Source organism: Rhipicephalus microplus, chromosome 1 (assembly GCF_043290135.1).
Source record: "Rhipicephalus microplus isolate Deutch F79 chromosome 1, USDA_Rmic, whole genome shotgun sequence".
In the NCBI taxonomy this organism is placed as follows: domain Eukaryota; kingdom Metazoa; phylum Arthropoda; class Arachnida; order Ixodida; family Ixodidae; genus Rhipicephalus; species Rhipicephalus microplus.
This window is the reverse complement of record NC_134700.1, coordinates 26,701,044-26,722,939: the sequence shown is the minus strand read 5'-3', so window position 1 is coordinate 26,722,939 and position 21,896 is coordinate 26,701,044. Positions and strand designations below refer to the sequence as shown.

General features: G+C 48.5%; 1 protein-coding gene across 14 annotated transcripts in view; it reads left to right on the top strand.

The window, feature by feature from the left end:
• Positions 1–21,896, top strand: part of Hs6st (heparan sulfate 6-O-sulfotransferase) — a 476,371-nt gene that overhangs the window by 67,074 nt on the left and 387,401 nt on the right. For 2 of the 14 annotated variants that reach the window (XM_037429273.2, XM_037429272.2), the window contains one exon: positions 19,059–20,415. The exons of 8 other annotated variants lie outside the window; for them this stretch is intronic. In XM_037429273.2, the coding sequence (XP_037285170.1) occupies positions 19,059–19,071 (13 nt within the window). In that variant the 3' untranslated portion in view covers positions 19,072–20,415. 4 more of the 14 variants (XM_075891372.1, XM_075891408.1, XM_075891376.1 and 1 more) reach the window with 4 other exon arrangements.

Sequence of the window (21,896 nt, the reverse complement as noted above, 5' to 3'; positions counted from 1 at the left end):
TTCTCTTACAAGGATTTCGAACACAAGGACGTTGCCCGAGACCACGATCACCTTTGCACAGGTGCGGGTGCCTCTCGTGTACGGCCTGTCTTTTGCGGAAGAAGAGCCCATCGCACACGTCACTATGCTCGCAGACCCATCAGAGCCGCTTCTGCCAAATAAACAGCATTAGTTGATCGAATGCATACCTGATCACTTCCTGCCGAGCGACAAGGTTCACCACAACAAACACACAAATCTTACCCTTTCGCTCATCACGGAGCCCATTGACATGTTATCCATTTTGAAGAAACATCAACTTTATTTTGGCGCGCTGGATCCGGCGCTCACTCTACGACACAGTTGGGGCTTATCGCAAGATGTGTGTTTGCTAGCGGTTCGCAAAATGTTCCCGCATGACCGAGAACAACCATAGAACTGCACAGCCAGTTTCCTCCTCCAGACACACTCCTGTCTGCCCAAACTAAGTCGCAGCCTGGCCGGGAAAGACCACCAGGATCTAGTCAATTGCAACCATCAGAGCCGTCATCAGCAAAGGTCCAAGTCACACGCCAGCATTGTTTTGAGCGACCACAGTGACACAGCCAGCACCGGCCGCCAGAGACAATCTTGCTAACGATGGTGGTTCAGCGTGCAGGACCCGTGGGGCTGCAACGACCAACGCTCAACAGCCAGTGTCGTCCGCTCAAGAGCATTTCATCAGTTTCCCATGCAAGGTCGCAGCGTGGCTGAGTTTAAAGACCGAAAGTGAAACTGGCACTTAGGCGAACGCATGTGTTGGATTGGGAAAAGGCAAGAAGAGCGAAGGGCAGAATAAGAACAGCCGGCCTGGAATACAGGCGTTGTCTCTTGCTCTCTCCTCGACGATATATGTATATATATGTGTGTGTGTGTGTGGTGTATGACAAAATAAACCTTCAGTTGATAGTCTGTGCTTGTTCTTGTCTGCTTGCTGTCTGTGTTCTCTACCACACAGTATACATTGATCATGAATCACCGACTGGCCTAATCATCCAATTAGCCATTATAACACCCTTTGCCCTGCTCAAATATCTGCACATGTCATTTGGTATTTGGTATTTGCAATGCAGCGCAAACTTTTCAACGTTCGTTTACCAGGTCCTACATCGCTTTATATGCCGCTTCACCTATCTCGACAATATACTCGTCTTCAGTACCTGTATTGAAGCTCACAAGCACCATCTACGTCAAGTGCTTGAGAGACTGAGCAAATTCGGCCTCGTTGTTTGAACATCCCTAAGAGTGGGTTTGGTGTTATGGTGCTTGACTTCATCGGCCATTGTGTCAACACACATGGCATTTGTCTACTAGTGACTGGTGTAAACTCCATATGTGAGTTTTCTCAGCCATTCACCACCAGACAGCCGCATGAATTTGTTGGCCTCGCCAAATTTTATCGTCCTTTCATTTCTCGCTACTTCAATATACTATAGTCTCTCAAAGGCCTTCTCATGGGTGTTAGAACATAAAGTACTCATGTACCCTGGAAGGATACGGCTGAACGTGTATTTAGAGACATGAAAGAAGGCATTGCCGGCACTACGCTACTTGCCCACCCTGTGCGACACCCCAACACCCATCATGGTAGACGCATCTGACACTGCCATTCTTGCAACAGTTTGTTGCTTCACCTTGTGCAAGAAGCACGTTCCTCCCGTGTGCTGCAACTGCACTTTCGGCCGATCGCTACTTGCCATATGCTTGGCTGTGAAACACACCGCCTTTTCTTAGAGGTACGTCTCTTTCACATCCTTACAAATCATAAACCACTGACGTCTTACTTCAACGTCCACCAGCACTTCTTACGCACCCCGTGAAATGAGGCAGCTTGCCTTCATTTCGGAATACACAAGTGACATTCGCCACATCAGTGGAAAAGTCAACGCTATTGCTGATGTGCTTTCTCACACTTCTATTCATGTGTCACAAGATAGCCAAATGAGCATCGACTTCGCAGCCTTGGCTACAGACTGCAAGAATCAGTAAGAGCTCCACCTGCTACGAAACCGTGGCAAGTTTTCAGTCTTAGCTGCAGGCTTGGTGCCTGACTGTGACATGCCCTTCATTGCTCCATAAGTCGACAGGACCTCCTCATCTCTACGTACCTCTTTATTTCTTCAAGCAGCCTTTGGTGCCTTGCATTCTTTGGCTCACCCTAGCATTCGTGACACACAGCGACTTATCACATCTTTTGGTGTGCGGCCAAACGTTAACATAGACTTCCATCATGGGTCACATGTGTGCCTCTGGAGCCAGCAGTATAATGTGTATTGCCACACTGTCAACCCTCTTGGCACGTTCTCTTCCCCGAGCGCTCCTTTCAGCCATCTACATGTCAACATTGTTAGTTCCTGTCACAATCTGCCCCGAAGACCGTGGACGAGAGAGAGGGCCGAGGCGTCACTCTCTAACAAGGATGACCCCATGCGCATGGCGGAATAACTGCTACTAACTGCCAAGCAACGCTCGTCAGTGTTTATTGACCAAGGTTGCCTGCTGAACTTGGCGAGGTAATGAAACTAGGCTAGGCAGGGTACCAAACGCTTGTTATGCCTCTCACCTCCAAATATTGTACACAAAATAAAAATATACAAGTCTCAGCCGGTTCAACATTGGTTTAGACAGGCAAAAAGTGGACTGGTGCCCTTCGTTATCGATTGCTCTGCCTGGGTACAGGTGTTGAGGGATTAGGTGCTGCCTGAGCCGCTCTTAATTCCTCCTGTGACTCTGCCATGGTTGGCAGAGATGGCACTGAACTTGCGGGTGGCCCGACTAGTGGCGCACAACTAGAGATGCCTGCTCCTTATGAAACGGTTGTTTCACTGGCCGCAATTGGTGCTGCCGTGGATGCAAGCTCGGTCTTGCGGTTAGCCCTCACATAGTCAGCATGTCCCCCGTGTACTCAGATTTGGGTGCACGTTAAAGAACCCCAGGTGGTCTAAATTTCCGGAGCCCTCCACTACGGCGTCTCTCATAATCATATAGTGGTTTTGGGACGTTAAACCCCACATATCAATCATAGTCAGCATGTCCGTGCCATGTGGGTCCTGCATTCGTACGAGCAGAGAGGAGGAGCTTGCAAGTAACACCGCTTCTCCAGCATGACCAAGGTGGGCCAGAACGAAAATTCTTGGCGAATACTGGCATTCCAGGCTCAGGCAATGGTTCAGGACGGCAACCTTTGTCAGCAGCCAGCTTCTGTTTCAACTGTTTGAGGAGTGCCATAGACCACGGAGATCTTGGTGCAGGATGTCCAACGGTGTCTTCACCATCCGTCCCAGCGAAGGCTCACAGGGGGCACTGCTAGTGGTATCATGAGGTGTAGTCCGGTACTGGAAGAGCATGCGGGCGACCTGCATACAGAAATTCCCAACCTGGTTCTTAAGTTTGTCCTTAATAGTCTGCACCACCTGTTCAGCTGCACCGTTTGAAGCAGAGTGGTACGGAAGAACCATCATTCGGTAGATTCCGTTCTATGTTAGCCAAGCCAGATACTCTGCGCTGGTGAAAGCGGGCCCATTATCGGAGACTATGATGTCCGGCAGCCCCGGGGCTGCAAAGATCAGTGCCACAGTGCTGCAATGGTCGCTCCTGCTGACGGAGTGGTGACAGGTATAACCTGCACCCACTTTGAAAATGCGTCGACCACCACCAGGAAGTAGTGACCTTTGAATGGGCCCCCAAAATTCACGTGATGGTGGGACCAGGACCTCTATGGAATGGCCATGGGGTGATCTCCACATGATGCGAGGCTCGTTAATGTTCCTAGCAAACTTGGCAGCTCCTCACTGTGTCAGCCATGTCCTGGTCCGGTCCAGGCTACCAAATGTGGGACTGGGCTACCGTCTTTGTCTTTTCCACGCCAGGATGAGGTCGAGCTTCATGAATTTCTGGTCACCAGACAAAGCCAATCAGAAATTTTCAATCTGAGGCAGGGGATACCCTGCCTCAGATTGAAAATTTCTGATGGTAGCGACGGGATTGATCGTAACCTCGAAAAGCCCACATATTTTGACACTACCGTGTTGCTTGGGAAGTGGAAGGATGGGAGCGGCCCACTCCGCAGTCCTGACTGGTACCAGGATGCCTTCTCGCTTTAACCGTAGCAGCTCCTGGGCGACCCTGTCATTAAGTGTGAACAGCAGCGAGCGAGGCTTGAAAAACGGAGGCTGGACTCCATAGGGTACATGGAGGCCAGCAGTCGTACCGGCGAATGTGCCCACTCCTGACTTGAATAATGACTGGAACTCTGTTAGGTAGCTCAGGATGTCTTGTTCACCATGTAGGGTTGCTTCCTGGACGTGGCCTTCCGGCAGCCGAACACCCAGTGCGTAAATCCAAATCCTGCCGAGCAGCGTGGGTCATTACCCCGTGGTCGAATACAGAACGGTTGCTTCCTTGTTGCCAAAACAAAGCTCACCTGTGCCTGACCTTGGACCTGGGAAAGCTTAGTTACTCTGCAGCATGACGCCTGAAACCTCGACAGCCGCTCCGGAAAAAGTCCTTTTGAAAAGTTTGCCAGCTATGACCAATACACTCGCCCCCGTGTCCTCTTCCACGAAAACAGGTTGCCTCCAAACTTCGACGGTTAGTACGTACGACGGCACGGACAATGGGACAAGGCCTGTGTGCCACATGTCGAAAATAGGCATATCCTCGGTCACGACGCTGAGTCTGGCCGCGGAAGAACCAGAGCCTGCTGCCGCACTTCCCCGCCCCCGCACTTCTGCGCCGCCACTTGCGACGCCTACCCCGGACCACGGGCTGATGTGGAACCTGGGCCAGGCCCGTGGCATGTTTCGAGCTTCACGGCCACGCCGTGAGGAGTTGCCACCATCGAAATGACGACGGTGCACCCCCAGTGTAGGTAACCGAAACCGAACGAAGCCTTTTTTTCGACGATTTTATTTATAAGTCTTGAGAATGGTAAGCATAAAAAACAGTTTCTCATTTAATTTTATTCATTAAGAAGCATGCATAGTGCGAATGTGTATGAAATTGGAACGTGACACACCTTAGTTGGCAGCAGCGCGAACCAGGAAACAAACAGTCTCACCGCACTGCTCGTGTAAGGCACGCAATTATGTTGATACCAATCACAGAAAGTTTACCGAATACTGCCAACGAGGTGTTGTGAAGTCTTGAGCTACACATGTGCAGGGACGTAAGTGGTTTAACTTTACTTACTGTAGCGAAGGTTTTGTGGAGTGGGTTGAATATATCGGCCAGCGCTGGACAGCTTCTGTGCTCCGAGCATCTGCGTTGAAGCTATGCGTAGTACGTACCTTGTTTTCACATGAAAATTGATGCATGCATATTGTTCACTGCTGTGCGTGCTAAAATGTTATTTATGTGGCCTTTATTTTGTGTGAACATCGATCGATTGACTTGTAATAAAACGATTTATTGCTGCAAGCTTGTGATCAGCGTTGCATTTTGCCCGGCCTGTATGCGGCATCACAACTTACTTAAGTAAGTATGCAAGATACTTATGAGCTTATAATAGACAGTTTACTGCAATGAAACGAGAGAAATTGAGAAAAGGGGCTGCTATGTTGAGCGGGTTCAGCCATGACGCAGAAACAGACGACGATGATGTCTGCTATGCGCAAGGCCAGCCGCCATATCGAGACACCCTGGTGCTTTTGAAACCTATTTCATTTTATACGCAGTTATAAATTATCCAAACAATATTATTAGTTATAATTGATGCAAAAAAGATATTTGTGTGTAGAAAATAACAAAACGTTTTCACTGATCAGTAAAATAGTAATTATTCAATCTTTTTACGATTACCTACAGAACCCAGATGACGCTACTGTCCGTTCCAAATTGCTGTCCCTATTGGCTCTATGGGCAAGTCACTCTCTTGCCTGGGCTTGATCCAGGCTGCTGCTGTGGTCCACTGTTCTGCTACCCCGTTTGGCATACCCGTGCAAGGTGCCCATTTTTTTCCACATGAAGCACTGCGTATGTACCAAGTGGCACTGTGAGGGCAAATGGGCGTTCCAGCAATCATCATCTTCATCATTGGCCACCTATAAATTTTAGCGCGCCCAGGTGCATGTGCATGCCCCTGCGCTTTGTTCTTCGTGCGGCGTGCACTGCGGTTAGAAAAAGTAAAGCTCAGTTCTGCTCCAACCGTCGGCCTAAACGGGTCCTTTGTTTTTTTCGCTTGCTGCCACACGTATGGTTATAGAGGACCCAACCTCAGTCCCTACAACGTGGTGACCCAGACGCGAGTGCCGCAAGGCGAGCACTGCGCCATGGACAAGACGGCGAACGACAGACCGACGGTCAACACGGAAGGCGTCGCCACGGTGCAGACTCACTGCTGTCATTTTGGCCACAGAATCCTGCAGCCTGGTTCACGCACATTGAGGCCATATTCACCCTTCAATGCATTACTTCATAGCAAGCGAAGTATCAGCTTGCTGTCTCTGCACTTTCAACGGACGCAGCTGCAGACCTTCTGGGGGTGCCCTCTGCAACGGATCCTTAGGACCACTTCAAGACAACCGTGCTTCAACGCAAGTCTGTTCCTCTCAGCAGGCGTCTTCAGCAGCTTCTCAACGAGGAGGAGCTAGGTGACTGGCGACCATCTGAACTACTGCGTCGCATGCAGCGGCTTCTCAGTAACTGTCGGTTGGACGCAACCAGCCTGCTGCTGCGACAGCTGTTCCTTCAGCTCCTGCCGCAGAATGTGGTTATTGCCTTAACTACCGTACCAGATGACCTGCCCCTCAACAAGCTTTCAGAGCTTGCCGATTGCGTCACTGACTATTTAGCTAGAAGTGCGTTGGCAACGACATCTATCATTCCGCTGTCGCAACTAGAAGACCATCAGTCTCGCCTCGAGCAACTGATCGATCACCTTACTGAGACGGTTAATGCACTACGGTCACCGTCCCACCCTCCTCGGGGAGACTGCGATTGCCGTCCCAGATGTCCGAGATATTGCTCTCGTTCAAGTCCTCATCGACCTGTATACTCTTGGTATCACAGCGGCTTTGGTGCCAGCACTCATGAATGCCGACCTCCTTGTAGTTGGCAGAGAAACATGCCGCCGAGCCACTGATGGGGGATAGTGACTTTTGTCATATGACAAGATTCCTGTTCTACGTCACTGACAGGATTGCTTGACATCGATTTCTTGAGGACAAAAGTGCAGAGGTCAGTGTTGTTCAAGCAGGCAACAACTCTCCTATCAACACGTCAGCGCTCTCTTACCATCGATTTGGGTCTCTGATGCACCTTCAGATGGGTATTTATTGTATGCATGGTATATTGGATGCTGATTTCTGACCCAATTCACCATCAGTGTGTACCTCCACGTGGGTCGATTTGTCGACAGAACTAGTATGTCCATACAAGGTATTCTTGCACCTCCAACAACTACTACTGTAACATTGCCGCAAATACCTTCTTATATATTAGATTCAATTCTGTCAGATTTTCTAGCCATCACCAAACCTTCCAACCTTGAGCTGCCAGTCTGCCACAGTGTTACACATTATATAGTCACTAGTGGCCCTCCAGTATTTTGCCAACCCAGATGCCTTGCTGGGGACGGCCTTGTCATCGCCAAAAAAGAATTCGACCACATGCTGCATCTAGGCATTATCCGTCCTTCGTCGAGCAGTTGGTCGTCAGCTCTGCATATGGTACTGAAACGTGACCCAGGGGATTCGTGCTCGTACAGCGAGTACCGTGTTCTCACAACGTGCGCACTGTCCCTGATCGCTATCCCCTTCCTCACATTCACGACTTCTTTGCCAATCTCGCGGGAGGGGTGATATTCAGAAAAATAGACTTGGTAAAGGCTTACCACCAGATTCCAGATGAGGCAGCGGACATCCCCAAGACTGTAATTGTGATGCCATTTGGGCTTTTCGAGTATGTTCCCATGCCGTTTGGGTTCAGAAATGCTGCTCAGACATTCCAGAGGTTCATCAGCGAAGTAAGCCGTGGATTAACTTTCGTGTTTGCATATCTTCACGACCTCCTGGTAGCTAGTGTTTCTGCCGAACAGCATTGCAATCATTTGCGTCTCCTATCTGCTCGGCTGGTGAAACATGGCCTTCTCATCAACCCCGCAAAGTGTGTCTATGGTGTCGAAAACATAGAGTTCCTCCGACATCGTGTGACTAGCGAGGGCGTCACACCGTCAGATAAGAAAGTTGAAACTCTAGGCGCGTTGTGGGGGTGCTGACACCCCCCCCCTGTAAAGTTGTCTGTGCCGCGTGGCGCACGTGTCTCGCCCCAAGGCTTTATTTCGGTGGTCACCACCGCCGGGCGATAGATGGCGTTGTGTTCGCTTTGAGTACCACTGTTGGTAGAGTGGTAGCACCGGTGGTGGCCCCTGGCAGAAGGCAGGCCTTGGTGGTAGGCGAGCGTTGAGCGAGCCTCTTCTGCGCGTGGCGGCTGCCGCGAACGGTTGTCTGTAGCGTGGGCCCCCGGTGCTCGGCACCGCGGGCTTCGCGCCGGGGTCCCACGTGGAAAGTCAGGCGTTGGCGACGCCGCCTTGGGTATGTGTTAGTGTGTTGGGTGTGTTAGTGTGTGTTTATTGCGTCACTGCATTATGTTGTTTGTATGGTAGCGTGTTAATTAAATTGATGTATCATTCGGCGGACGATATCGTCGTCTAAATTAGTTAATAAATGTATGTATGTTGTGTGCTTTGTACCGACCGCGTCTGCTGTGTCCGTTAACTCCAAGAGCTGCGTGTCGCGAGGCGCTGGTTCGCTCGCGGAGACCCCACACTGGCGCCCAACGTGGGGCTCTTGGAGTGTCGGACAGCAGTTTTTGCTGTTCAATACAGGGATTTTGTTAGAGCCGGACTAGAGTAGGCCTAGGGGGGACTTCTTTGCTAGCGTCGGTGGTGTGCTTTGTTGAGAAGCGAGGAGATTGGTTTTGTAACGTGTCTGAATTTGTCGGCAGGTTGACTTTCTTTTTTTTTTTTTTTTGCTCGCAAGTGTTGTCATTTTTTTTGTTAGTTTTCAAAAACGTTGTTGAATTATGACGAGAGCCATGCGGTTCGCATCCTGGGGTGAGAAAGGCCTAGAGCACGTGGTTTGTAGGCCAGGCCCGAAGCGAGTGAGCACGGAAGCCTCGTGGGTGGTCCGATTTTCTGTAAATAGCTTCTTCTATATCTTTGGGCTCAGGGAGCCGGGCGTCGTTGCTGACTTGTATTGCGGCTCGGCGTCGGGGCGTCGTGACACCGCCCGGGGCGGTGGACGCCGATCGCTCGGTAAGCTGCTGTGTGCGGCGAGCGATAGGGCCACCTCACAGAGTGGACGTCTCCTCGCGGCTGCCTCTTCTGCGCCTAGGCTGGGTGCTGGGTGGATGCCGGTTATTGCCGAGCGACTCATTAGGCCTAAGGCTCTGCACAGCCGCCTGTCGCACGTGGCACAACTAGGTGGATCGTGGTGTTGACGTGTTGCGCTCTGCTTCCCTCACTTTTTTTTTTTCTTGTGAGCACGAGTTAGGAAAAGTGATTTTTGTTTTATTTTCATGAGCGTCTCGGCCGCCACCGATGTATTAGCTAGCAGTATTGACCAACGTACCACGTGGACGAAAAGCTCAAAGCTCCCTTCCCGAGGACCTGCTCGATTGTTTTCTTTGAAGTTTTTTTGTTGTTGTTATTGATGTATTCAGCGGGAGGGATGTCATCCACGGCCGGCTTTCCTGCACATCGTCAGCGTCGCTGGCCAGGAATGCGGTCGTGAGGTCGGGCGATGGAGATGCCTGGAACCTGCGCAACTGCCTGCAGTCCGGCGCCCTTTCGAGTGCTGGTCGCAACTGGAAGACGTGTTGGCGCTAGCGACGGATCGTCGCGCCGACGGCAACATTGCTGTTGCGGGGCCGGTACTCAGGTGAAGTCTAGCCGGACAGTGCAGCAGTGTCGACCAGCGGCGGTGTCGTGGTGCAAGGACATTATGGTCGTGCGATATCATTTCTTTTTTGTTAAAGCTTGTGTAGCTCATTTTTTATTTCGGGATATGGTTTGATTTAAGGTTGGGGGAATGGGAGGGTGCTGACACTCCCCCCCCCCCCCCCCTGTAAAGTTGTCTGCGCCACGTGGCGCAGGTGTCTCGCCCCAAGGCTTTATTTCGGTGGTGACCACCGCCGGGCGATAGATGGCGTTGTGTCCGCTTTGAGTACCACTGTTGGTAGAGTGGTAGCGCCGGTGGTGGCCCCTGGCGGAAGGCAGGCCTTGGTGGTAGGCGAGTGTTCAGCGAGCCTCTTCTGCGCGTGGCGGCTGCCGCGAACGGTTGTCTGTAGCGTGGGCCCCCGGTGCTCGGCACCGCGGGCTTCGCGCCGGGGTCTCACGTGGAAAGTCAGGCGTTGGCGACGCCGCCTTGGGTATGTGTTAGTGTGTTGGGTGTGTTAGTGTGTGTTTATCATGTTATTGTGCGTTTATTGTGTCACTGCGTTATGTTGTTTGTATGGTAGCGTGTTAATGAAATTGATGTATCATTCTGCGGACGATGTCGTCGTCTAAATTAGTTAATAAGTGTATGTATGTTGTGTGCTTTGTACCGACCGCGTCTGCTGTGTCCGTTAACTCCAAGAGCTGCGCGTGGCGAGGCGCTCGTTCGCTTGCGGAGACCCCACAGCGTCCAACATCTATCCGAAAGCTCCGCGAGTTCTTCCACCGCCGTTTTCTTCCCAACATCGCCCGCATGATCATACCTCTCGCCAACCTACTCAAAACCACCAAGGCTCCTTCCTCCCCCTGATTTGGACGCCCGACTCTGAATCTTCCTTCCAAGCTGCTAAAAACGTATTGGTAGATGCAACACTGCTGGTGCATCTTCTGCATGTTGCACCAATGAGTCTTATCACCGGTGCATCTAGTGTGGCCGTGGGCACAGTGTTACAACAGTTGCAATGCAACTCCTAATATTCACTTGGGTTTTGCTCGCAAAAATTGAAACCTGCAGAAACTCGTTACAGCACATTTGGTTGCGAGCTGCTGGCGGTACACTTGGTCATTCGATATTTCCAACACCTGCTGGAGGGCTCAAGCATTCACGTCCTCCCGGACCACAAGCCTATGACTTTTGCTTTTCACAGTAATAACGGCACTTATACAGCACGAGAAATAATGTGCCTAAACTTTATCTCGGAATTCAACGTGGACCTTCGATACATTCAAGGCCCAGTCGATGCGGCCGCAGATGCCCTCTCTTATATTGATGCCATATCAGCGCCGACACTTGACTTCGAAAAAATCGCTGCAGCGCAACATACAGATGTTGAACTTCAAGAGATGCATTCATCCACCTTATCAATGGAGCTCACTGATGTTCCCCTTTTATTTTCGTCGGGCACCATAACATGTGACGTGTCACGGAGTTGAACTCGACCATTTGTCCCTCTCCAGCCTTGCGATGACATATTTAACAAGCTCCACGGTGCCAGTCACCCCCGGAGTTCGTGCTACTCAGTGTCTCTTCGGACCCGCTTTGTGTGGAGGAGTGTGATTTCTGACATACAGGGCTGGGAGCGGGAATGTCTACATTGTCAACGCTCCAAGACAACCCGACCCACGAAAACACCTATTCAGTCATTTTGTTCACCTGATGCTTGGTTTGATCACGTTCATATCGACATCGTCGGCCCACTCCCATCGTCTCCAGGTGCTCGCTATCCTCATTTGCGTGGACCGATATACCCGCTGGCCTGAAACCTTTCCTCTCGCCAACTTAACTGCATTTACCGTGGCTTCAGCATTTGTCAGTGGCTGGATTTCACGTTTGAATGCCCCAGCGTCGTAACTACCGATCGCGGTGTCTCCCGCAAACTGACGAGCCTGCCCGGTGTCTGCAATATCCATACTAGCGCATACCACCCATCGGCAAATGGAATGGTTGAACGCGTTGACCATCAACTTGAAGCCGCCTTGATAGCTCGCCAATCTCGTTCATCTTGGGCTGAAGAACTTTCTCTCGTACTGCTTGGCGTGTGCTCGTCTTTCGGGGAAGACCTCGGCTGCACAGCTGCAGAGTTGGTCTATGGTACGACGCTGCACATGCCTGGAAAATTTTTCGTGCCAGGTGCTGTCAGCTCGCTCGATCCAGACAGTGGGACAGCTTCGTTTCCTTTTCTCACACCTGCATCCTTGCCCCGGTCGCGAGGCATCATCGACTGATGTTTTTGTCAGCAAGGACTTGGCCACAGCGAGCCACGTTTCCGTGCGACGTGATGGTATCCGAACCTCGCTTACGCCTCCGTATGATGGCCCATTCAAGGTGTTCAGCCGGACAGAAAAAGCAGTCATTATTGAGCTCAATGGACGTGTAAAGAGGTCGTGGCGACCAACAGAATGAAACCCGCCTACCTAGCTACAGCGCCACATTTGTATGGTTTCAACTTATTTGCCACTGCCGGAACGCAGGTTTCACCCGATTGCCTGACCGCTAAGACTGTTTCTGGGGACCAGTGCATCACTTCCCTTCTTATCAAAGCGGGGAGCCCTCTAGCGGCCATCATCATCGTCAGCCTCCTATAAATTCTGGTGCGCTCAGGCGCATGTGTACGCCCCTGCGCTTTGTTCCTTGAGCTCTGCGGTTAGAAAAAATCAAGCTCAGTTCCCCTGCCGTCGGCCTGAACGGGTTCCTTGTTTTTTTTTTTTTTTTTTTTTTGCTCACCGCTACACGCGTGGTTATAGAGGACCCAACCTTGATCCCTATAGGCATCACCGCAGCCACTGCATCTACCGCCCCTTGCCACCACCTTGTGGACCACTGCTTCCGATGATGCCGCAGGCGCCAACTTGACTGCTGCTTCCGTTGATGCCGCACGCAGCCGGCGTCTTTTGTCGTTGTGTCCATCGCCAGCGCTGCTTTCACCATGTCGCTCAGCAGGTTGGAAAGTTCCAGGAGACGTGTCTGCATGGTGGGGTTGTTTATGCCACAGACTAAAGAGACCCGTAGTGGCAAGTCCAGCTGTTCCCTGAAAGCGCAGATACTCGCCAAACCTCGTTGCACAGTGACGAACCGCCCGACGCTCTCCCCTTCCCGGCAGCTCCGTTTGTTGAAGCGAAAACTCCTCATTATAGTGGACAACGCCGGACTGAAGTGCGAGCTCACTGTAGTGAGCAACTCGCTGAGCGCGGAGCTGGTATGCGTTGTAGCCAGTTTTTGGAGGTCCAGCAGGAGACTGAAGACTAGGGTTTCGCAACTTGCCAGTAAAATGTCCCGCTGTTTCTCCTCGGGTGCAGTGATATTCCGTGCAGAGAATTTTTCTTTTTTAGGAGAATTTTCGCCTTTTATTTCGAGCTAAAAGGAAAAAAGGAATCTTCGTAATATTGCAGAGAATTTCAGGAGTGTTTAAATTCTCCTCTGACGACAGATAATTAGTGGCCATAGTACGCCTTTAACTACAGTAATCATTTCTGACATATGCACCACAGAAGCATAGCCTTTGATTTATTTTTATATTTACCCAGAGTAATTTCTAGTTCAATAGTGGTGTTAGACCTGAAGCGCACAATGTGCAGTGTATACAGGGTATGAATATAACAGGATATGAATTAATAAGGTCATGCTTGTGTTGTGCGGCACTGAAAGCACTAGTCATGATTTCAAAGTAGCCAGTACGTGAGACACGTGTAATTATAATATGTGTGCATGGATCGAGGCACAATTAGTACTGTTGTGCAGGGAATTTCGCTGAGAATTTTGTCAACGTCTGTAGAGAAAAATCTCCAAAATAAGGTATTTTTGTGTCTCTGAATGGGAATCCTTTGGCATAGTACAAAACATCACTGCCCGGGCGTGTCGTTAGTGCAAAAAAACACGTGAACTTGCTCCTCATAGATGGGCCAGGCAGATCCGTCTCCCTTGAACGGCTCGAGCCTTCCGTACAGCGGCATGGCTTTCGATGCATTAGGCGTTGTTTTGCCGCTTTCGATGGCGTGGGTCAACTCGTTGCCTGAACTCGTCTCCAGTGTCACGATGTGCCCCAAAGACTATGGACGAGAGGGAGGGCCGAGGCACTGCTCTCTAACAAGGACAATTCCCAACGCATGGCAGAGTAACAGCTACTGACTGCCGAGCAGGGCTCTACAGTGTTAATTATCCAAGCGCGACCAAGGTTGCCTGCCGAACTTGGCGAGGTAATGAAACTAGGCTAGGCAGGGTGCCACACGCTCATTACAGTTCCCTAGCTCCATGCGGCAACAATCGCTTCCTGTTAACCTGCATTGACAGGTTCACGAGATGGCCTGAAGTGATGCCTCTTCAAAATATGACCACGGAGTCGACAGCTCAAGCCCTCGTCACTCTGTTGATTAGCCGCTGCAGTGTCCCTTCCGTCATTACGACTGACCGTGTTCACCAGTTCGAATCAACATTGCCAATATACCTCGACATCGCATTTTAAATCACATCAAGACTACCTCATGGCCAATGGAATGATCGAACGTTTTCATTGCCAACTGAAGGCGTCGTTTATGGCTTCTACTTTTCCATTATTATGGACTGAACGCCTTTCTTTCATTATGTTAGGCATCCGCACATCTCTTCATAGCGACTCCTCCATAAACTTCGCTGAGCTGACATTTGGCACCACTTTTCAAGTTCCTCGTGAATTTATCTGGGACTCGCCAATAGTACTTGTAGACAATTCTGACTGCACATACCATCTACTTTTTGCTATGCATACCTTGGTTCCTCAAGAACAACAACAGGTAGTGTGCATGTCAGTCTTCACCTACAAACCTGCACGCACATTTTTGTGCAACACAATGCCATGCAACTTAGCTTCCATCTCCCTTATCTATTGAAGGTCGTGGACTGTACACTTAAACACTCATGCTTGCTCATCAATGACTGCGAAGTTACAGTTTTTGTCGATCATCTCAAGACTGCACTTGGACATCACAGGTATCTTGCTATGACTTTGAACTGCCATACTCGCCGCATGCATTTCGCAGCGCAACACTCTGCGTCTGGCCACCTGTAACATACGTGTGACTTCATCACAAGAACGGGGGCCCTGTAGCACACTAGTGCAGGCTACAAGAATCCGACCAAAGCAAGACTACGCAACAAGCATGAGATCGTTGTGTCTGTTCTTATTGTGTCTGCAAAAATAGCTTAAGATAAAATACATAGTTTGTGGTATTGCAGCATCGACATCTGTCTCCCTGTTTCTACACGTCACAAGAGTATCACATGTTGCCAAGCTCTTCAAGTAGGTTCTTGGCAATTTTTACCCCACTTACTTCATCAGTATATTTATGTGTACTGAGAACTTGAGCAGCGCAAAAGTACTCATTTCAACGTCGATTGATCAGTGCTAAATTTATCAATGCATGTTCATGTTGTGAGATAAGATGTGCTGGTACACAAGTATGTTACTGAAAGGGACGCTGAAGAGAAAGACAATTTTTTGCCTGTTACTAAAGTGCAGTTCCACAATTCTGAAAATGTCACTCATATCGCGAAAAGATGCTTGGTAAGCGATTGTAGGTTCAAAAAGAAAATGCAGGCGGAGACGGCACCTTAAGATTCCCGCATCAAACACCGTGATGTCATAGATTTTGGCAGCCTCTACCAGCTAATATTTAATTGGTTAAAATGCACTACATTATCATCTGTGAGTGCCATAGACCTAACATACAATGTTTTAGAAAATTTCAGCATGCCAATGTAGCGAGAATACATTTTGAAATCAGTGACGTCTCTACAGAGGTTTTAATGGGAAATATAAAAGTGAAACTTCAGCCTTGATTTTCTTTTATACTAATGATTTTATGATTGTGAAAGTTCCATCATAGTTCTCAGAGTACAGTTTATTCATTTAAACCAAGTCATTGTTTTACTATATTGTCCCTTACCCACGAGTGCATGTTTAGTGTGTTTCTTGCATTGATTCGGCTCCGTGCTGCAGTAGCAGTCTTCTAGAGTGCATCCACTTAGCACTTCTCTACGCACTACCCGCACAGCCGCAACGCACGTGCCGGTACTTCTGCCGTACCCAAGCAGGGGGCAAATGAGCAAATCGGCGATGGTCTTTCACCCTCCGCTTGGGTGCGGCAGGGGTCCCGGCACGTGCGTTGCGGCTGTGCAGGTAGTGCGTGGAAACGCCCGTTGACACAGCTTAACTTTTTCAGGACCGCGCCCATAGGCAGTCGATCACACGTGATCGATGGTTTCGCGCATCTCCAGAATAAAAATTTTTGCTCAATGGAACACCTGCCGTCATCTGTGAGATAGTTTGTTAACTATAATTTTTTATTTTGTGAAGTTTGCTTTTTTATTGCCAGGCGGCGACGCGTCAGATATTTTTTTTTGACAGCGCGGCGTCGTCGACAGTAATAAACATGGCGTCGTGCTCGCGCGCGAGCACGATAAGAAAAACGCTTCCGCCTCGCGTATCTTCGGCTTCCACAGTAAATTTTAGCGATGAAAGCGGCAGTGATGACTCGGAATGTGAAGTTACGAGCTCAGATTTTACCTCAAGTGAGGATTCAGGGGATGATCAGCCGGGAACTTCAAGCGGGGCTGGAAGGTGAGTGTTGGTTTCGCTTTCAGTTGGCTCTCGAGTAGCTATGTGAACTCGGTATATGTTCTCGCTGATTTATATCTGTTCGCTAGACTGTCAACCACCTATGGTGGTGATCTCCTGCCACCAGTGCAGAAGCGGATTGAGTTTTCGCCAAGAAGACAGCCCGGTGTCTACCTGGGCGATGACGTCGCCATGGCCCTGAGAAGCGGGACAAAGAAGTTTTTGACTGCCCTGAATTTTTTTCTTCTGTTTTTTTCTGCGGAAGTTGTTGCAATGATTTGCGAAAACACAAACAAGTATGCGTGGACCCGCATTCTTGAAAAACCGACGCACTCGCGGCCAGATGGTTCGTGGGAGGAAGACACCCCCTGTGAACTGCTGAAGTTCATTGGGCTGGTGATTTACATGGGAATTGTGAAGGTTCCAAGACCTAAACTTTACTGGAACGTAGGAAGTCTTTATAGTAGTCTCCTTGCACGACGCATGATGCCCCGAAAGCGATTTATCGCTTTGCTAGCGCTCCTCCAAATTGCAAACTTGGATGATCCGCACCAACAGTCAAAAGGAAAGATGGGATACATGTGGTGGCTTCTTGAGCACATCAACCAAGTGTCAGCACAGCTCTTCCAGCCCAATCGAGATCTCTCCGTGGACGAGCGCATGGTAAAATCAAAAGGGAGGTCTGGAATTCTTCAATACCTAAAAGATAAGGTGACTAAATGGGGATACAAGCTGTGGGTGCTAGCTGACCCTGACACAGGATACACTGTGCAGTTCAGTGTCTACACTGGCCGCCGTGTGCAGCCGGGGCCTCATGGCTTGGCTATTGATGTAGTGTGCGATCTGTGTTCCTCATACTTTGATCAGGGATACAAAATTTTTATGGACAATTTTTACACTTCGACGCACCTCTTTGATTACCTCCTTGACCATAAAACATTGGCTTGTGGAACAATGCGCAAAGATCGCCGAGGATTTCCCAAAGAACTGAAGGAGCCACGTTGGGAAAAAAAAAGCCAAACGTGGGGACATTCGATGGATGCGAGATGGCAACATCCTTTACCTTCGGTGGAAAGATCGGCGCGTTGTAAATATCATCAGCACCATCCACACTGCCAACAAGAAAGTTGTTGCAAAAAGACGAGTGCGGAGTGGTAACACCTGGACTGAAGTATCAGTGCCCAAGCCATTGCTGATTGACGAATACAACTCTGGATTGCTGGGAGTAGATAAGTCGGATCAAATTATTGGTTACTACAACGTCTTGATGCGAAGTGTGCGGTGGTGGAAGACGTTATTTTTTCATTGCTTCGACATTGCCTGCGTGAACAGTTTTGTGCTTTTTCAAGCACATCGTGCATCACACCCGGAGATCCCTGAGCTCAGTCGAAAAGCCGGGTATGATCATCTGGCCTTCAGAGAAGAGCTTCTTGAGCAGATTTTTGGCTTTGATGGCAAACAAGCTCGATCTCCTCCACCACCCACTCCAAAACATGCGGACCACAAACCACAAAAAGTCGAAAAACGTAAGAACTGCAAGTTGTGCTACGAACGCACCAAAGTCGAGCTCAAAACAAACGTTTTTGGTGACACGTGCCAAGTTCACCTGTGTTTCACCTCAGTCCGGAACTGCTTCGGCGAGTGGCACACGCGTCGTGCAACGACAACCTAGGCACGTGTGCAAGTGCTGGTACCTAGTGCCAAAGGGCTCACACAAAAAAAACGTTACTCCTAGCCACACCAAACTTTTACGATCAAGAAAGAAAGCATTTTGCCACATTTTGTATATTCTCAAATAATTTTATTTTTGTTGAAAATTTGTGTTTACACTTTTTTAAACTTTTTTGTGTTTTTTTCTCTAAGTTCTTACTTTCAGATTTTTTCATTTGTTGTGTGCAATGTTTAGGTGAAACATTTGTTTTGTATGTTAAAAACCATTCAATAACCTGCATTTTGGTGTATGATAAAGTAGTGTAGTACTTTTGTTTCATACAATAAAAAATTTTACCCACACCTCTCTTTTTCATCCTTTTTTCGGGCGGTCCCGAAAGAGTTAAAAACTTTGGACCTGAAGCGCATCAGGCAGCCACGGCTAAAGAATATTCCCAGTCATGCACGCTCCCATTTTTTCCGAAGGTTACATCAGGGAGGAGCACGCAACCATTGGTGCAGGCTTCTGTGCATTCGAGGTCTAATGTACTTGCCTGTAAGTAAGCTCATGTGACATTGGGACTTTTCAAATATGTCAATTATTTTATCAGTAGTGAGCGGTGCTGCGCAGTCTAATATTCTGTATCAGTTTGGCTGAGTGTAAAAGGTTGCTGAGTGCACCCAAAGCAATTAAATTGTGTAGCGAAATTTGTAGTGGGAACGTTATTCTAAGATCATGGTCAAGGAAATGCAGATAAGCCAATGCATCAGTTGAAGGTGTCTGTGGGTCGATATGTTATTGTTTTTTTTTTATGTTTTTGAGTGCACATACTTTTGTCACATGAATTGTTTTACTTGTGCACTAGGGGAGCTGATTGACATGGCCTGCAGCTTGTGGTGGGATACCTTGCCATTGAACCAGCTTTCCTAGCTTTCCTAGTGACTCTGCTGGTGTGTCACCAGCTGCGCAAAGACAAGAATAGCAAGGTGGTGGTTCCAGTCATCAGAGGATGGCCCCAAGGAACAGGAGGAAGGACTCTGGTGGATACTGTGTCGTACTAAATGAACGTCCAGGTCTGTGGTTGAAGGTTAGAAACCTGGAGACAATGCGTGGACCAAAGTAAAAGTTGTAAAAACACGCGGAAAAAATATGTTTCGACTCCAACACGGGAGCCTTGTTCACAAGAGAAATGAAAACATGTTAAGCAGTTCGCCTTATGTATGTTTGAATATATCACGCAGGCGGCATGCGTATACTGACGGCAGATTGCCATCATTCCTGTTTGAAGTGTGCGGAGTGGTTTATATCATGAGCTACTCAAGATAGCGAGAACACATGCCTTCCCCCAGTCGATTGTGTGACCACCTGACAAGGGCTCAGCCAAGGCACTGGATTTACGATTTCCTTTCTTTACGTCATGTGCTGCTTGAGGCACCGTTCAAAATCGTCATTCTTACCGATATACACATTGTCACAATATATTGATATACCGAAGCGAACTGCTTTACACATGTTTTTGCTTCACTTGTGAACAAGGCTCCCGCGTGAGAGCCAAGAGGTCTTTTTTCCATGTGCTTTTAAAACTTTTACTTTGGTTGTCGCATTTTCTTCAGGTTATTTACCTTCTACCATGTATCATCCCGACCAGACGGGCTTCCCCCTAATTTTAAACTTCTTCCAGGTCTGTTATCTCTGCAAGGGCATTTTGGGACGTTAAACCCCACAAATCAATCAATCTGCAAGGGCAGCTATTCAGCACGTTTAGTGCAGTGATATTGTGGGCTGAAAAATAAGAGGTCTTGCTCTTACTTGGCCACCCTGTTTTGTTTACTTCATGTGTCTCTTAGCAATGTATAATTAAACTGCCGGTGTCATTCTTGTCTGAAATGCAAGTTTGCACATTCATGCAATTGTTTAAAACTGAAGCCCTTCCACTGCATTATATTTCTAGCATAAGCTTTGGAAGCAGGCGAGCACTTATTAAGCATATATTGCAACAAAAAGCCATTTTGTTTGATGACTGTTTTTGTTTGCTAAGAATGTCTGCATGATTGAAGTACAGTTGAAGATTTGAGCATCCAAGTATAACAACTTTTTCTGCAAGCAAAGTCTGCCCTAAATCTTTTAGCTGTAAGCATTGAAGGTGTGGAGCAGTTTAGCTTATTACTTGCTGCCCCCATGGTGACTCTTTTGTTTCACTAATAAACCCAGTCCTGTGCTTAGTGCGCTGTTACATTGTACCCACAAACCTCTTAATCTCATCAGCCTGTGTAACTATCTGCCTCCCCTTTGCGCACTTTTCTTCTCTTGGAATCCACTCTGTTACTCTTAATGACCAGGGGTAATTTGTACTACATGCCCTGCCCTGAATATTTCACTCTACAAATTTCCTTTTCGTTGCTCACTGCATTGCTGTCAACTTAATTTGAACCCTCTTTGTAAGCCTCTATTTTTCTTTTCCGTTAATAAGCACGTACAAAATGCAGTCTTCTGCATATCTGTCAAGTAACCATGGAAGAGCCATGGTGATGCAGGAAACTCTCTTCACGAAACTGACCTATAGGCATATGGGCTCTCTTCACAAAAATGACCTATAGGCTTATGGGCCCTGCCACTGGGGGGTTTTCAAGTGAAGGTTTTATTTTGTACCTCATGATGCGAACTTATAAAGTCGGGAAACTTTAAATGCACCAATCCTACAGTTTTCAGGTCTATGTGCCCAAAACAACTAAGCTGTTTGCTTAGTTGTTCAAGATGAAAAAACTAAACAAATATGTCATGACGGTGCCAAAACACTTAGGTAAAATGTGTGGCAAGGAATTGTGTTAACCTATGCATAATTGTAGTGTCATACAAGTGTAGAATAACCACCATGCGAATTGAACAGTGAGTAGATGGTTGAATGCTTCCAACTCATTGCTAAGGAATTACTCGGCATGGGCTAGAGCGTGTTTCGAAAAATTCTTATAAAGTTGATCTATCAATCAGCCACCGCTCAAAGTGCACGTAATGTTTCCCAGGTGTGCAGCCACGCTTATCCACAGAAAGACATACAGTAAAAACTCTCTACAACGGGTCTGTTTACAACAGACAGTCGGATACTACATACCAATTGGTGCCTTTTGGCTGACCTCCCTTTTTGTTTCAATAATTGAGCTTCGTTTACTATGGATTTTAGTAAAACAGGCATTCGGATATAATTGACTAAAATGTGAGGCCAGCAATGTGGTCTGGGCACCTTTATAGCGTTCTTCGCTACTGCGGACATCCTTAATTCTATATCTTTGGACTTCGAACATCGCTTGGCATAGTTTTGGACAGGAATAGCGCTGCGGATATCGGCGCACCGGTTTAGGATGAAGGCCGCCAATCTTTGATTCATTAATGATTAATTATGCCGAGCTACGGCGACGAAAAATTGACTTGCATTGTGCTTGGTTTTGCGTGTTGAAGTGTGGACGCGCAAAATTGCTGGCCGCTGCCACTGCTGTTCGGAGCGGTCGATGCGTGACCAGCTTGGCCGGGGCTCACAACTGACGCGCACGATACCTATTCGTGGTTCGAAGGACTGAGCGGCAGATGTGATTCGTTTGCTTGCGACGAAGCGCTTTACGGCTTATTCGCTTTCATATACATGCTAGCGCCACAGTCTTACCCACCAAGTTTGGGGTGGAGTCAGGCCTAGTCATGACTTCGAGCAGAA